This window comes from Petaurus breviceps, unplaced genomic scaffold (assembly GCF_028583685.1).
Source record: "Petaurus breviceps papuanus isolate PSGF00001 unplaced genomic scaffold, PetGlider_PUasm1.0 175, whole genome shotgun sequence".
NCBI classification, from domain to species: Eukaryota; Metazoa; Chordata; class Mammalia; order Diprotodontia; family Petauridae; genus Petaurus; species Petaurus breviceps.
Genome location: NW_027185764.1, coordinates 63,487,688 through 63,503,898, shown reverse-complemented (window position 1 = coordinate 63,503,898; position 16,211 = coordinate 63,487,688). Strand labels below are relative to the sequence as shown.

At 42.8% G+C, this 16,211-nt stretch overlaps 2 protein-coding genes across 2 annotated transcripts in view; one reads left to right on the top strand and one right to left on the bottom strand.

Annotated features, from left to right (window-relative positions):
* LOC138158929 (uncharacterized) overlaps positions 1 to 2,762 on the bottom strand; it is a 29,625-nt gene extending 26,863 nt beyond the window's left edge. The window contains exon 1 of the mRNA XM_069085287.1: positions 2,540 to 2,762. Within this exon, the coding sequence (XP_068941388.1) occupies positions 2,540 to 2,581 (42 nt within the window). The 5' untranslated portion in view covers positions 2,582 to 2,762. The remainder of the gene's footprint in view (positions 1 to 2,539) is intronic.
* Positions 2,763 to 5,998: 3,236 nt separating this feature from the next.
* EXOSC3 (exosome component 3) lies at positions 5,999 to 16,211 on the top strand. Its single transcript, XM_069085286.1, has 4 exons — positions 5,999 to 6,463; positions 10,142 to 10,291; positions 13,068 to 13,219; positions 14,234 to 16,211. Exons 1-4 carry the CDS (start codon positions 6,155 to 6,157, stop codon positions 14,433 to 14,435), a joined length of 813 nt encoding a protein of 270 aa, XP_068941387.1. The 5' UTR covers positions 5,999 to 6,154; the 3' UTR covers positions 14,436 to 16,211.

The following is a 16,211-nucleotide window of genomic DNA, read 5'->3' as shown; positions in this document are numbered from 1 at the left end:
AGATGTCACTGCTAAGTGAATATTTGAAAGATCATGGAGGAAAAAGGAGAGATAACACAATACTAGAGGAGAAATGCCTACTATTTTAAAAAAATTTAAAAGACTAGAGTCTGCAAACTAAAGGCTAGTGAGTTTAATTTTGTTTCTTGGGAAAATTATTAAAGAGATGGTTGGTGGACATCTAGAGAGTCCCCCAGGAATCTATGCTTGGTCCTGTTCTATTTTCACATTTTTATTGGTGACCTGGATAAAGATAAATACCTTTCTCATCAAATTTGCAGATGACACAAAGCTAGAAGGAACACCCAACACAAACAAAGTGAGTCAGGCTTCCAAAAGACCTTGATGGGGAGAGCACTGAGCTAACAATAAACTAATAATAAATCTAATAAACTGAAATCCAATAAATGAAAAATCTTATACTTGGGTACAAAAATTCAAGTTCACAAGTAAAAGGAGGGAAAGGCATGGTTGGATGGCACATTATCTGAAAGAGATCTGGGGGTGCTAGTGGAAATTAGCTCAAAATGGTCTTCCACTGCTTTAAGAGGGGCTAACCTTCCAGGGATAGAGGTTAAAGTCCACTGTCACTGTTTCCTTTTCCGGATGTCCAACAACTATCTCTTTAAAAATCCAGTCTGGTATCTGTGTAGGTATCAAAGTCAAGCTCACTGGTGTTAGATACCCCTACTCAATTTAATCAGTATTTATTTATTTCAATTTGATTTGATAAGTATCAGTGATTTTATCAGTGAATCATAACAGAATTAAGTTTGAGGTAATTATATCATTTAGTGGTACCTAGTCGTGAAGTGGATAAAATACTGAGTATGGAGTTGGGAATATCTGAGTTCAAATTTGACCTCAGACACTTACTAGCTTTGTGATCCTGGGCAAGTCACTTAACTATGTTTACCCCCATTTCTTTCTCTATAAAATGAGCTGAAAGGAATGGCCAGCCACTCCAGTTATCTTTGCCAAGAAAAGCCCAAATGGAGTCACAAAGAGTCAGACAGGACTGAACAAACAACCCAATGACATCAGGTTCTACTTGCATTTTAACATATTAATCTAGGACTAGGTTTAGTGTTTTGTTTTGCTTTTTTGTCCTGGACTTGGAATGGGGATCCTGACCATTGGTATAGAGAAAAGGCAGTGAGAAAACACCCTCTTACCAATGCAAACTGGCATGTGCTCTGCTATTTATAATCTTAGAAAGTTATCTGGGGGCACTTAAAAGGGAATACATTACTACCCCAAGGTCTGAAGATCAGACTGTGTCACTGTGGGGCCTTAACCTAGGTATTCCTGGCTCCTTAGCTCTCAAGACACCATGCTGCCTCTCTATGAATATAGACAATAAAAGGTGGTTCAACCTGCACTGGCAAAGGAGGTTCCTCACGAGAATCTCCTTACCCTGAGGAAAATACAGGTCTGTGCACCATCCCCCCCCCAAAAAAATTATGTATGTCATCACCCAGCCTATAGAAACTATATCTTCAGGCACTTGTGAAAAGAGCTGTTAGATGTGATATGACTGAATTTGGAAGCAGCTAGGCAGTGGACAGAGTGCTGGGTCTGGAGTAAGGATGGACATGAGCTCAAATTTGACCTCAGACACTTTACCTGGCTAGCTGCGTAATCTCAGATAAGTCACAACCATCTGTTGAGGTAGTTGCCGTTATCATTTTTTTCTGCAAAATGGGTATTCCAGTAACAACCTCAAAGGGTTGTTGTGAAGAATCAAATTAAGATGTTTATAAAGCTCCTGGAGCAAAGTAGGCACAGTATAAATGCTAAAGCAGTGTGAGTGAACAAATACCAGTTTCAACTGAATTTTAACCCCTACAAACTGTGGGGGCAAGTCACTTTTCTGAGATCCAGTTTCCTCTATAATATAATCCCTCACATTTATAAAGGTTTTAAGGTTAAAAAAAAAATCCTTGTAGTAACAGGCAATAATCATCTCATTTTACCAGTTAATTTTACAGCAACACCACTTAAGAGTCGGAAAGTTCCTTAGAGGTCACTTCCTCCAATCCCTTTCATATTACAGATGAGGAAACTGAGTCCAGGGAGGGGAAAATTGACTTGCCCAAAGGTCACACAATTAAGTCCCAGCACTTTCGAATTCGCTACCTCCCAAGGGCTGGAGAAACTGGACTCACCAGTGGGATTCCCCCAGAAGCTCTGGCAAATTAAGGAGTCAACACCCTGAAAGTTTCACTTGGGCAATTTTCGCAGGAATTCAAGTGCGTGTGCACGCGAGAGTGTGAGTGCTGGCGCGTTTGCTTGCATATATGCATGCGTGCGTGTGTGTTGGTGCTAGGGCTCGGGAATGGACTGCACCACGAACGCCGTGGGTTCCGCTCGCTGGCACCAACAAGGTTCCCGGGGCGGTGGCATGGGCCGTGCCCGAGGCACGCGCGGCCGGGTGAGACGGCGCCCCCACCCCGCCACACCTCGCACGCTCTGCGTTTCCCCGCCCCCAGCCTGAGTCCGGTCTCCCCCCCCTCCGACCCCGGGCCCGGCAACTCACCGAAGCCAGCCCCGGGCGCAGAAGGCGCAGGAAGAGTCCCATTGTAGAGTGTGCGGACGGCTCGGCTCCTGCCCGCGGGTCGCTCGCCTTTCCCAACCAGACTTCTGGGCACGGAGAGAATAAAACTGAGCTTGCGCCCGAAGGACTCGTACCTACCCTTCCTCTCTCTCCCCTCCTCGGGAAGGGTCTGCCCCACCGAGGGAGGGACGGCGCAATTCCGCCCACTTCTTGCCCGCCCCTTCCTCCCTTTTCCCCCCTCCCACTTCACATCTCTCCTCACCCAGCCTTCTTCTGCCCCTCTTTCTTTCCTTCCTTTCTCCTGTCCTGCTCAATATCTGCTCTTTCCCCTCCAATATCAGCCTCTCCCCACTCCCTTCCAGGCTTCCACTTTCCCTGCTCTCTCTTTCTTTCCTTTCATTTCTCATCCTGGAGCTCTAAGAATTCCAAACCCAGGCTGAAGAAAAGAAAGAGATTGCTTTCTAGACCAACTCACTAATTTCAAGATCCCAGGATTTTGAACCGGACAATGCAACTGCTGGCCACCCATCATATCCCAGTTTCTAGCTTCAGTTTTCACATCAGTAATATAAGAATAATCTGCCTGCTTCCTGGCTGACTAGTAATACTGAAACGATTGTATTTTGTATTCTCTTTTTTTTTTTTTTTGCTTTTTTTTGGAGAGGGAAAGGTAGGGCAATTGGGGTTAAGTTGGTATTTTGTATTCTCAATAGGAAAAATCTCATCCACCAAATAATTTGTCATCACCCTATGGGGATGCAGAAGAAACATAACATGATTCTTGGAAACTGCTCATTTCCTTTAGCTACTTATCTTTTATGGAATGCTTTTGTCTTGTAGATGTTTGCCAGTTCTCTAGAAATTGTGTCAGACTCATTAGAGATATTTCAGGTAGAAGAAGCAGTGGAATGTTGTAAGTGGAAAGTTGACCTTAAAGCCGGAAAAGATTAATACTATTATAGTGAGATATAGTGAATAGAAAACTGGCCTTGGAGCCAGAAGTAGTTAAATAATAACATTTATGTAGTGCTTTAAAGTTTGCAAAACACTTTCTTTGAAGTAAGTGATATTATCCCCATTTTACAGAAGAGGAATTTTGAGAAATTGCCTCTGGTTGGTCACATAGCTAGTGAGGGTCTGAAGCACAATTCAAACTAAAAAGTCTTGCTGATTCTCAGTCTGCCCTTCTATTTGCTGCACTTCCCAGCTGAAGGATACAAAAAGTTAGTTCTCCATTAGATCTATAATCTTTTGAAGTTATAAGCCATAATGTGTGATCATGGGCAAGTCATTTAATCTCAGTACCTCAAGCAGCTCTTAAAACAAGTTACAGATGATTTGCATAGTAGGGAAAATTTCTAGTTCTAGATTAAAGAAAAACTAATGTAAAATTTTCCCCAAAACATCTTTTCTCTTAATTTTAGCCATATTTATTTTGTTTGTACAAAAGCTTTTTAACTTTATAAAATTTGAATAATTTATTTGTGCATATAAATGAAATGGTTGGGGTTTTTTTGAGCACATGCTGGGCCTAGAGTCAGCAAGACCTGAGTTCAAATATGGCCTCAACCACTTGCTAGAAAAATAAATTTGTAGTCAAATATAATGAGTTTTCTTTTCAGGAAACTGATGAGAGACAATAGTATAGAGGCAAGAACCTGGGATTTGGAATCAGAAATCTGATTATGAATCATATCTGAGCTATTTATTACTGGGGTGTTATTGGGCAAGTCAATTTCCCTTTTTGGTTCTCAATTCCCTCTGAAAAATGTTAAAAATGTCTTAGTTGGAGACGGGGAATCAGAGTATTAGGGTACAGGCTCTGGGAAACCCCTTGAACTCTCTGATTGAATCTTCCCACTTGATGAGGCATTTGCATTATAGCTAGGCCCAAATCTTTGTTATTTTTTAACCTAGCCTAGTCCTTCATTGTCTAACTATTTCCCACCCCTACTCAAACCTGTAACCCTTAAACGAGCCTTATCCTCCATTTTCTGTCATCTCCAGGTAGCCTTCAGTTATTTCCCACCCTCAGTCTCATTACTGGAGTCTGACTTCAGTCCCTTCCAGATCTTCCTTAGACTCCTCCTCAAGACCCTCCCAAAACCTCTCCTCTAGACTACCCCTAGATCCCTCCCACAATCTTTCTGTATATGAGATCTGTCTTGCCTCCAGGAAGGTGCAGAGAATTCAATGTAGTGCAAATTTACTGTCAGATTATTCTAGTCCACTTGGAACCGTCACACATACTTAGCCTCCTTCAGAGTGTCTACCCATTATGGTGAATCTTTAATAAACTTTGCTTTACTTTGACAGAGAAGACTAGAGTCCAATTCATTTGGCAGGCCCCAGGGTGTTGGTATTTTGGCATCTGGAGCACCCCTACACCCTAAACCTCAACATCTTATGGTTCCCTTTACTTCAATAATAGGAATGAACTATTGCATGTGTCACTGATTTTGCTTGATTTTTCTCCCCTTTGTTTAAAGGAAGTCTCACTTGGAGAGCAGCAAAGGTAGAGGAGAATAATTATATTCAGAATTGACCTTGATGTAAAAGCAAAATTGAATGAGAGTTGGACTAGAAATAATTACATCTAGTCATTAGATGATCTCAAAAGTCCCATCTAAGATAAGTCCTATGATCCCATGAATACAGAGAAACTTTTGTTACTCTGAAAAAAGTCCTACTTTGAGAGGAGAATCATGGGGTAATTGGGATAAAACGCAGGATTCAGCACTGAGAATGACTCTGGTCCTGAGCTTGGATGGGCGGTTCGGCTCAGGGAGGTGGGGCCAGGTTGGAGAAGGGGGCGGGATTAGTCCAGAGTCGTATACTGTCGGGAGGGGCGGGGCCAGGATGGAACCACAGGGAAAGAGGCGGGTCTGGAGTGGGTAGGGTTAGAGGGGAGGGGGAGTTCAGGGCTTCTCCCCCCCTACTCAGGAGCTGGAAAGGCTGGCTTCTTGGGGAAACTCCGGTACTGATTTTATTTCACGTAGGATAGTGCCATCACGAAGGGCGAGACCATGTTGGAAGGTTGCTCCTCTCCTATTTTCGAGTTGGGGTTCTGGGTGGGAAGGGCTAAGTCAGCGTGGAAGGGTGAGACTTGGGGGGGGGGGGGCCGGGAGAGCAATCCTTTATCTTGTGCAAAGGACGCAAAGGGGAAGGGGCGGGTGCCGAGTTGCTACTTCACTCATGTGGGTTAGAACTACTGCCTAAGGGGCGGGGCATGGGCGGGGGTCTAGGGGCGGGGTATGGGCGGAACCAGAGTGAAAGAATGGGCCTTGTGGGGAGGAACAGTTCTCTAGTCACGTGGAATGGAACCACAGTGGAAGGCAGCTACTGGGGGCGGCTCCAGAGCTACTGCTCCTCCTCCACTCACGGGGTATGTATGGTACCTCAGTGAAAAGGCGGAGCCTTAAGAACTGTGCTGGGCCGCTCCTCCTCCACTCACGTGAGATGGAGCTTCAGCGGAAGGGGCGGGTGCAGGACTGATCTTCCTCTCGGCCGTAGAAACGCGGGGAAAGGATCGGTTGCGGATATCTTTCCTCTCAGCTGCAGAGGTCGCTCTAGAAGGCGGAGTAGAGGAGGGCCCGGATGATGGCTGCCCCGCTGACCCCCGGCTCTGGCCCGCGGGTGGCGCGGACCATGCTGGGGCAGGTGGTGCTGCCCGGGGAGGAGCTACTGCTGCCCGAGTCCGCAGGGCTGGGCACCGAGGGCTCCGCAGAGCAGACGCTGCGCTTGGGGTCAGTGCCGCGGCCCCGCGCCCGCGTGGTGTGCGGTCCGGGCCTGCGGCGTTGTGGGGACCGCCTGCTGGTCACCAAGTGCGGGCGGCTCCGCCACAAGGAGCCGGGCGGAGGCGGTGGTGGAGGCGGCGTGTATTGGGTGGACTCCCAGCAGAAACGAGTAAGTGAAGGAGGCCCGGCCCGGCGTCAGACTCGAGCACGTGGGGCCGAGCTCGGCGGGATTGCGGCCTCCTGGCTGCCTGCTTCAGTTAGGGCGGCTCCAGCTTGTATCCCCGCCTGTAGCATGGAGAGCCGGATCGGATCTTTCCCTGAGGACTCTTCTAGCCCAGGCATATCCTGAATTGAATCTCGGGGCACCCGGCCTCAGCCTCCCCATTTCCCATTCCTCCTTACATTGTGCCCGGAGCTCCTGTCAGCTTGTCCTGCCCATTTTCTTAGACGGCTTGTTCTCCCTCCCTGCTCACGTCTCCACCTCGTGCCTAACCTATGCATCAGTCGGGACCAGCCAGGGGTGAACACCACCTTCCGGAAGACCGCTCTGAGTCATTGTCAATAAACATATTAGATGTGCCTGACCCTGCACTAAGCACTAGGGATAATGAAAGGGACAAAAGACAGGACCTGCCCTCAGGGAGCTTACCATCTAATGAGGGAGACTGCCAGCAAACCTATATATACCAAGCAAGTCATAGATAGGATAAGCAGGAGATAATTAGCATAGGGGAGGGACTGGAATCCTTCGTGTATAAGGTGGGATTTTGGTTGTATATCCCACTGCTCATTTCAGGGTCATATATTTAGAACTGGAGGTATCATCTAGTTCATCCCCCCCCCTTTTTTTTTTTACAGAAGAGCTAAACTGGGGCCCACAGAAATGAATCGACTTAGTCACCCAGGTAGCAGACCCTGGTTTCAGACCTCAAGCCTCATTGACTGCAGATATGCTCCATGCTGCTCTTCCTTACCATTCCTGTGTCACTTAAAGGCTCTAGATTTTGGCATTTAGTAATAATAAAGGATTGGAAGTTCTTTAGTGAAAAAGGTTTTGAATTAAAGAGGACCTCAGCTTACCCCATCTCTGATGATTACTGCCTGTGTGACCCCAGGCAGATCATCTATTCTTACCAGTTTTCAGTTTTCTCTTAGAATATAAAGTGATGGTATTGGACTAGATGGCCTCCAAGGTCCCTTCAAGCTCTTTATGATATTGTGATCATTTGACCCTAGCAACAATTCAGTGAGTTAACCAGTGTCCAACTACTAACAGTATTATTCATGTAGTTTTATTTTGTTATCACCTGTTGCCTCTAAAAGATGGTTCCTTGAGAGCCCCTGCCACAGAAAAGTTCTCAGTACCACTTGCATGGAGTATTAAAAGAGACCTTCCTGCTCCAGATCACCCTCCTTTTGGCTGCCAGATTATACTTATGCATACCTAGTCTTGTAACTTCACCCAGAACCCTTCCATTTGTGTCTGTGGATTGCTAAATGAAATCCAGATATCCCAGCCATCAACAGTTCCTCCTAAAGTTTGACACCTCCCTACTATTCAGGTAGTACTACCTATACATGTTCTCTTCAAGGCTGTCTCCTGTTGTCCTGATGTTTTTGGTTTGTTTTTTTTTTTTTTGCCACTGGACACAGATGGCTGTGAAGGAGAGTGAGGCTGTTAACTTTGCACTTCCCTCCCTCACCTAAATCCGGTTTACTAGCAAGTCCTGGCATCATTTTCCTGATGTTATGGTCCTGTTCCAGAACAAAGGACAAACAACAACCTGTGATTAGTCTGAGCTGCCCCACTGGGGACCCAACTGGCCAATTCCATTTGGGCAATGCAGCTCCTGCACCCTCCATCCACATAGGATATCATATCCTTACATGCAGGTGCTCTGCCCAAAAGAATGTAAATTTTGATGGCTGAAACCTAGCAAGATGTCTTGGGGTTTATTGACTAGATTTCTTTCTGAAAGACTATACTTTAAACTCTATTCACTCTGGCTCATTGATTGGTGAATGGTCCCAGCCCAAGCCCCTTAGTGGTTATTGTTTGGACCTTGGGGGCTCAGAGTCAGCATAAATAGTAATCCTTTCAGTTATGGCCTGAAACTGAAGGTCTTTCCCTCCCAGATTGATTTTTTTTTTTAATTGGGTAAAAGGAACCATTCCTTGCCTCATTTCTTACCTAGCCTTAATCACTGATCCGGGCCTTGCCTCAGTCAAACTGAGACCTGTTAAAGACCTTGGCCAAGGTCTTATACTGGTATCCAGGGCCATCTCCAGTCCTCCTGATCTATATCCTGCCACTGGGCCTAGATAGCTCAGGAGGAGAAAGTGAGGCTGATGACTTTGCACAGTCTTGCCTCACTTGAATCCAGTTCACTTATAAGTCACGACATCACCTTGTTGGTCCTCTTCCAGAAGAAAGAGCAAACGACAACTACATGTTCTCTACCGTCCCGCCTCTTTCAGGGCCTGAAATGTGACCTTTACCCATCACCTTCCCACCCAGTAAAGTGGGGTTTACTGCTGCTTCCTGCATAAAACCTCTATTGATCAGTTATATGTTCCTTGAAGACAGGGACTGTTTGTCACAAAAACTTACTAATGGATTTTTGTAGCACCTCCACCATCCAATGGTTTATTCTTGACCTAGCATTTTGCTTATAACTTAAGCACATACCACGATTCAGTTCAAATATTTAAGTACCTGCTATATACAAGCCATTATGCTAGTATCTGAGAGTACAAAGATAAAAATCACAAAGTTCTTGCTGTCAAGGTGGGCAGGGCCAAATAACATATTCATAGAAGAAGCATAGCAATAGATTCCATAAAGATTATGGAATGATGGGAGTAAAGAAGAGACAAAGGTCAACTTTCAAAGAATATTGGAGAAGGAGAATAGTAAGAATAGATTATTGATGGGAGAGACTGGGAGCAAGATGACCAATTAGGGGTTTATAATAGTCAAGGAAGGAAGTGCCTCATTACTTAAGTTCTCTAAATCTGTAAACTCCAATGACAGGTGGGTCTTACCTGCCCTTTGTATTTTCTCAGGGCCTGTGTGGTAGGTCTGTGTTTGGTGAATTGAATGAGTAAACAGAGCACTTGTTAAGTGTTTCCTGTGCACTGTGTTAATTGAGTGGAATAGTAAGTATATGAGCAGTATTAGCCAAGTAGCCCAAATTTCTACTCTGAAAATATTTTTCTAAAATGCCGGAGAAATATAACTCGATATTTATATGGAGAATTATATATCAGTGGATAAATATAATATCTGGGTAAAATTAGTAGATAAGTAGCTTAGTTTGCAATAGTTTGAAGCTAAATTTAATTATTGAGAAGAAAGTCATCACTGAGATTATCCTATGTTGTTTGTACCTTTTCTCTATATTTGGAATTTATAATTCAGCAAATAGTAATTTGTTTACTGTGTGCAAGGCACTGGACTAAGTGCCAGGTATGCTTATCAGGACCTGAGTGACATAATTGCTACAGATGATCTCTCCAAAGACAACAGCCTGTCCCCACCTATCCTGCAATTGTTGTCTGTGACTTCTCATAAGTTTGCCTGTAGATTAGATCCAAAGGCAAAAAACAGTTGCCCTCAAACAGCTTACATTTTTCAGCACATAGGTCTTATTTTGGCATGTGACTTATACTTGAGCATTGCCTATATTTAGACCAATGTAGTATTTATAAATATTGATACTTGAATGTTAAAATATTATATAACTTTTTAAAAGCAGAAATGTAAAAATCTTTTGGCAGGGTTTGCTGGTGAAAATTTTTTTTCAATTTTCAGATGTCTATATGCTTTGTGACTTTTCTTTTTCAGTATGTCCCTGTTAAAGGAGACCATGTGATAGGCATTGTGACTGCTAAATCTGGTGACTTGTTCAAGGTTGATGTTGGAGGAAGTGAACCAGCATCTCTGTCTTATTTGGCATTTGAAGGAGCAACCAAAAGAAACAGACCAAATGTGCAGGTAACATTGGGTCTGTTATTTTTGTGTTAATTGACATCATATCATGAGGTGAAATTAGATATCTGTAAAGCGTTTATTTAGCACATTCCCAGACGAGTACAGGCTGCCCCACTGGGGACCCAACTGGCCAGTTCCTGTTGGGTAACTTTGATCCTCCTTTCCTTCTGTCCACATAGGGTATCAGACCTTTACCTAAAGGTGCTCTGTGCAAAGGAATATAAATTTTGATCCCTGAAGCCTCCCAGGTTATCTGGATCAATTTCTTTCTTAAGGACCAAGCCTTAAACCCAATTCACTCTGGCTCTTATTGATTGCCCACCAATAAGTCCCAGCCCATGTCCTACTTAGTGGTCACTGTTTGGGTCCTGATTGACTCCAAGTAAATGTAAATAGCAGTTTCTGTTTTGGCCAGAAACCCTGAGGGTCTTTCCCTCCCAGTTGTGGTTTTGGTGGGGCTTATTTTGGACTAGGTAAGAGAGACAATTCTTTGTCTCATTTCTTGCCTAGCCCTAGCCTTAATCAGTGAATGGGTGTTACCTCAGTCAAGCTGAGACCTGTTGAAGACCTTAGCATTATGGAGAAATTCTATAGCTTAAAGGTCTCCCATTGCCTCCAGGGCCATCTCCAGTTGTCTTGATCTGTATTTTGCCACTGGGCGTGGATGACTCTGGAGGAGAAAGTGAGGCTGGTGACATTGCCCAACCCTGCCTCACTTAAATCTAATTCACTTGAAAGTCATGACATCACCTCCCTGAGGCCACGGTTCTTTTCTTTTCTGGAAGGAAGGACAAATAACATTAAGCACATTGCCTAGAGCTGGTTACCTTCTTTTGTCCTCTCTTCCATTATCTGAAAGAACTGTTCTGAAGTCTGTGTCACTCCTACACCATGATTTTATCCAGATATCCAGATAGTGTATTTAGAACTATTTAAGACTTATATAATTTGCCTCATTCTGACTCTCTTCTTTTTCCTCATTTGTTTCAGCTCCTCTGCCAGGCAAGGCAGTGTTGATAAGTTTAGTGTTGAGTAGCAGTGGCTACCAGAAATCTCTCCCTAAATGAGCACACCAACTAATTGCCTGACATTCCCTGAAAATCTTACTTTTAAAGTAGCATAGGCCAAGTTCATTCTTTATATGCTGTACATGGGTGGTTTTTTTTTTGGTTTGTTTTTGGGGGGGAGGGCAGTTGGGGTTAAGTGACTTGCCCAAGGCCACATGGCTAGTTTTTGTGTTGTGTCTGAGGTCAGATTTGAACTTGGGTCCTCCTGACTCCAGGGCCAGCGCTGTACTCACTGCGCCACCTAGCTGCTCCTATACATTCTGTAATTGTGAAAACAATAAATATGCATTTGTTCTTTCGTAAGGAATTTTCATTAAGTTGCCCGTTTTGGGAATAGAATGGAGAATTGAAACCCTGCTGCATTATTTTGCTCTGGGCAGATTTGCCTCCCTGAAGTTTACATACAGTAGGGGTCTTCCTCAGCCTAAACTGCCAATCTGCCAGAAGTGTGAGGATGGAGATAACTCAGAAATTCTCTTGAACATTTTATATCCAGTTGAATGTAAGCTTGAAGGCAGGGATTGTTTTTCATTTTGCCTCTGTATCCCTGTATCTGTGAGAGGGAGATACAGAACTGGCCTTGGGCCCAAGAAAACCTAGGTTCAGATCCTGCTCCTGACACACTGTGAGTATGTGCCTAGCCAAATCACTTAACTTTTTGGTGTTATAGGCAACTCTCTAAGACTGTAGATTGCAAAGAAAGGGCCAAACTGCATCACTAGAGGGAATTTTCTTATCCAGTAAATCTAGATGTCACTGACATAGGTCCAGTCCCTATCCTTGTTTTTACAGGCTTGGAATTTAATAAATGTCTATTGGTTTAGATTGGCAGTATGAACTTTGTGGCATTTTCTGGATTCATGCTGCCCTCCCAGTTTGAGGAATCCTTATGGAAAAGTGATTTATAATCTTTTCAAATTCAAAGCAGCCCTAAGGTTCAGAAACATAGACTGGAATACCTAACTATGGGTGTCAGATCACCCAGACCCTCAGACTACCTGAGTTGGTAGCACAATTTTGATCCTATAAGCTCCTCTGCTCAAGAAGTTTCCATGGTTGGGGCGGCTAGGTGGCTCAGTGAATAGAGAACCAGCCCTGGAGTCAGGAGGACCTGAGTTCAAATCCGGCCTCAGACACTTAACACCAGAACTAGCCGTGTGACCCTGGGCAAGTCACTTAACCCCAATTGCCCTCCAAAAAAAAGAACTTTCCATGGCTTCTTTGATGCCTCTAGAATAAAATGAAAATTCCCGTTTGATATTTTAAGGACCTCACAATCTTGTGTGGACCACAGAACTCCAGTCTGTAACAAAAGTCACAGGCTCTGAGTGTGTTTAGAAGGTCCAAGACCATCCTCATGGTTAAGGACCCTTCTGCTTGAGGAAGTATTGCTTTTATAGCCATCTTGGGAGTACCAAAACTGGAATGAGCTTGTACAATTCCATGTTGATCAATTCCAGAAGTGGGGAAATCTAACGGTTGGCTAAGGGAAATCAATCTAATTACATCAATTGCCAACACTTTGTCAGTAGGCCTTCCATAGGTCATTAGCTATAAGTCATCAGCTATTGTTTTGTCTTAATATTAGTGCTTAATAATTTCTTGTTGAATTTATCATTAGCTGTTTGTGATTGATAGGGAATTGCAAGTAGGTTTTGGGGGATGGAACATTTACTGTCTTGTATCTCATCACATAACAATTGTTGTTTTAGGTGGGAGATCTCATTTATGGCCAATTTGTTGTTGCCAATAAAGACATGGAACCAGAGATGGTCTGTATTGATAGCAATGGAAGAGCAAATGGAATGGGTGTAATTGGACAGGATGGCCTGTTGTTTAAGGTGACGCTGGGTTTAATCAGAAAGTAAGTACTGTGGCCTGGCCTTCCTGCCTTCAGTATGCTTTATAGTGAAAATGACCTAAGTTTGAATTTTTATTTTGTATTGGTAGTCTGAAGTTTTTCCTGCAAGGTAAAATGAATGGAAATTTCAGTACATAATTTAAATATGAAATTTAGGTGTCTCTGGTGTTCACATGGTTTGCTACAGTGTTAAGTCTATAACTGCATTCCCTAGCAACATAATAGCTTCTTCTTTCCTTAATAATTTAACATTTTAAATTCATATACTGTTTTATAATTTTCTAAGCACCATCATGTCGCACTATGGTGACATGAAGAGAATAAGTGCTGTCATAATGGTTTGAAAGAATTTCTTCCTGAACAAAGACCTTAGTCTAAAAAGGAGCCCTGACGCTGGCTGTGGAGGTGTGAGCAAATCCCTCCATCTCTAAGCTTCACTCTCTTCATCAGCACGCATGATCATTGGGCTACCTCCCTTCAAGGGTTATCATGGAGAAATGCTTTATGTACCTTAAAAGTTTTGTATAAATTAATGTATTATGGTGCCTGGGGGAGAATACATCCATGATCAGCTAATTCCAGTTGTTAGGAAAATAGCATGTGCATTGTTGTGTTTGTAGGTAGTCAGCAAATATTTGTTGCCTCAGTTAACTTTATATTAAAAGTGAGTTTTCTAGAGTATTTTTGCATTAAAAGCATTCTGGGAATTAAAGAGGAAAGGGCTAGATTTAGAGCTAGAAGGAATTTCAGAGGTCACGTAATCCAGCCTCTTTATTTTACAAATTAGGTTTTAACTCTGGTTTTTGATGCCAAATTGGTAAAACGTAGGGGTTGATTATTAAGCAAAAACTGTCACATTTTTTCAGAAATCGAGGTGGGGCAGAGGTGAAGATTGGTTAGAGGAAGAAAAAAACATAATACATGTAATTTTTCATAGTTTATAACTGAAATCAGAGAGAGAAATTTGGGATGTTTCTTTTTTTTTTAACTTCATTTATTTCTCCAATCCCACACCAGGCTTTTAGCTCCTGAATGTGAAATTATCCAGGAGATAGGAAAACTCTACCCGCTGGAAATAGTATTTGGAATGAATGGAAGAATATGGGTAAAAGCAAGAACTATTCAGCAGACTTTAATTCTAGCAAATGTTTTGGAAGCCTGTGAACACATGACAACAGAACAAAGAAAGCAGATATTTTCCAGGTTGTCAGAAAGTTGATGCTGCTTCTCTGCTTCATTCTTTGTATAGAGTATGATGTGAACTGGTGGCAACACTGACAGTTTTATAAGAATATTTTCTTTCATATTCAGATGAAACCTTCCCTTCTCACCAGTTCCTCAGGATAATGTATAATAAAAACAACTTCTTGATTTTTTTTTTTTTAGTAAGAAAGCCATTTTAAAAAGCCAATTTCTGAGGGGATATCCCCTTTCAGGCAAGTAGCCATTTCTAACTCAGCTGTCTTCAGTAGAGCCAGGCCCAAACAGGAAGTGGTTCACAAAGAGCAAGAATGAGCTCTAGGCTGGGAGGGTGAGCAAGACAGCCACAGAGTTCCTTACTCTGGATGCCAACCCTGCAGTGTTACCATTCCTGCTGCCTGACATTTGCCATCTTCCTTTCTTAAAACTGAAAACAGCCTTGTGAATGTGTGTCAGCTGTTAACAAGTGGTTTTTAGTACATTCTTGGCTTTGCTGTATCTGCACCTGTTTTGTGTTGGTTTTTTCCTTGCCACCTTGGCCCCTTCCCTTCTTCCCTCCCTCTTTTCATTTTCGTTTTTGCTGCATGTGGTTTCTTGCAGGTAAATGAAAGCTACTGTCATTATAGAGGGTGGGAGTTTGCAGGGATGAGATGTTATTCCATTTCTCTCCTTAGCTTTCTCTGTTTTACTTTAGAAATACTGGTTAGACTTTGTTAAAACTCTAGTGTTGTTTCTTTTGGATTTTCATCACTTCTTTTCTGAGCTGCATGTTTGGTTCTGGGTTGCTGCGGCTCCAAAGAAGCAAAAAGTAGAATAGGATCAAATTTTAAAGTATTTATATAAGATGTGGAGAATGGGTATTACTTTAGATAATTAATTGGCTTCTTTCCCACAGGTCTGTCAATCATAGCTTTGCCCAAACCAAAATCTGAACTAGAGAACTCCTTTTATTAGGCAAATTAGAGGGTTGTGTTTATTTAACTGTTGCAAACTGCAATCTGGTTTTATCTCCACTGGGATGAGGTGCTTTGGGGGCTTGCACAGCAGTATAGATCTGTGCCTATTTGAATACATTAAAAAATGCTCATTGACTCTTTGTTTTTTTAAAAATTTACTTTTTTAAGCTTTATATGTTTGGTAAGTAACTTTTAAATTCAGGTTTCTACAGATAAAGTTGACTGTGTTGTGTTGGAAGGAGTATAAAATTTATTTTCCTTGGCCACATATTTTGCATCTAGCCCTAGTATTTCTTTCTCCCTAAGTGTAAATAGTCAGTAGAGGCTGTGCTTCCCAGTAGCATTTAAAAAAATGGGTTATGAGAACTGACCCTAGGATCTTGCAGTGTTGTGTCTTATTCAGATTCATCAAGGACCTTGAAACATTGTGGATAGCAATAAAGATGAAGGCCTGTGTCTCTTAGAATCTCAAGGCTCATCAGGGGAGTTTAACTTTCCACTTGCAAAATATTAAGGAAAATAAAAGAAAAGTTTTAAGGTTGAAGATACCCATAGTTAGAAGGAAGCCAGTGTAGTAACAGGGTTTCTTGGAAACTATGGCCACTTAGGTCAGACTACTTGGATGGCAGAATTGTTGTTGACTCCCAGGTCCTGGCTTTAGTTACTGTTATCTTTGTTCAGTTCCAGCAGTTTACATGGACCCATTCCTCCTCTTTGCTGCTTCCTTCCTTTCCTTCCTCCTTTTTCCACCTGTCATACTGTGCTCCTAAGATAAGAAACCATATGTGTAACACCCACACGTAATCCAATAAAGACATGCATAATGTGGTTGTAATCAA

Bases quoted from the DNA above. Each gene is read 5' to 3' on its own strand.
- EXOSC3 (XM_069085286.1), top strand. From the start codon at position 6,155: ATGATGGCTGCCCCGCTGACCCCCGGCTCTGGCCCGCGGGTGGCGCGG. The intron at 6,464-10,141 runs GTAAGTGAAGGA...TTTCTTTTTCAG, and splicing joins TGGACTCCCAGCAGAAACGA to TATGTCCCTGTTAAAGGAGA. The intron at 10,292-13,067 runs GTAACATTGGGT...TTGTTGTTTTAG, and splicing joins GAAACAGACCAAATGTGCAG to GTGGGAGATCTCATTTATGG.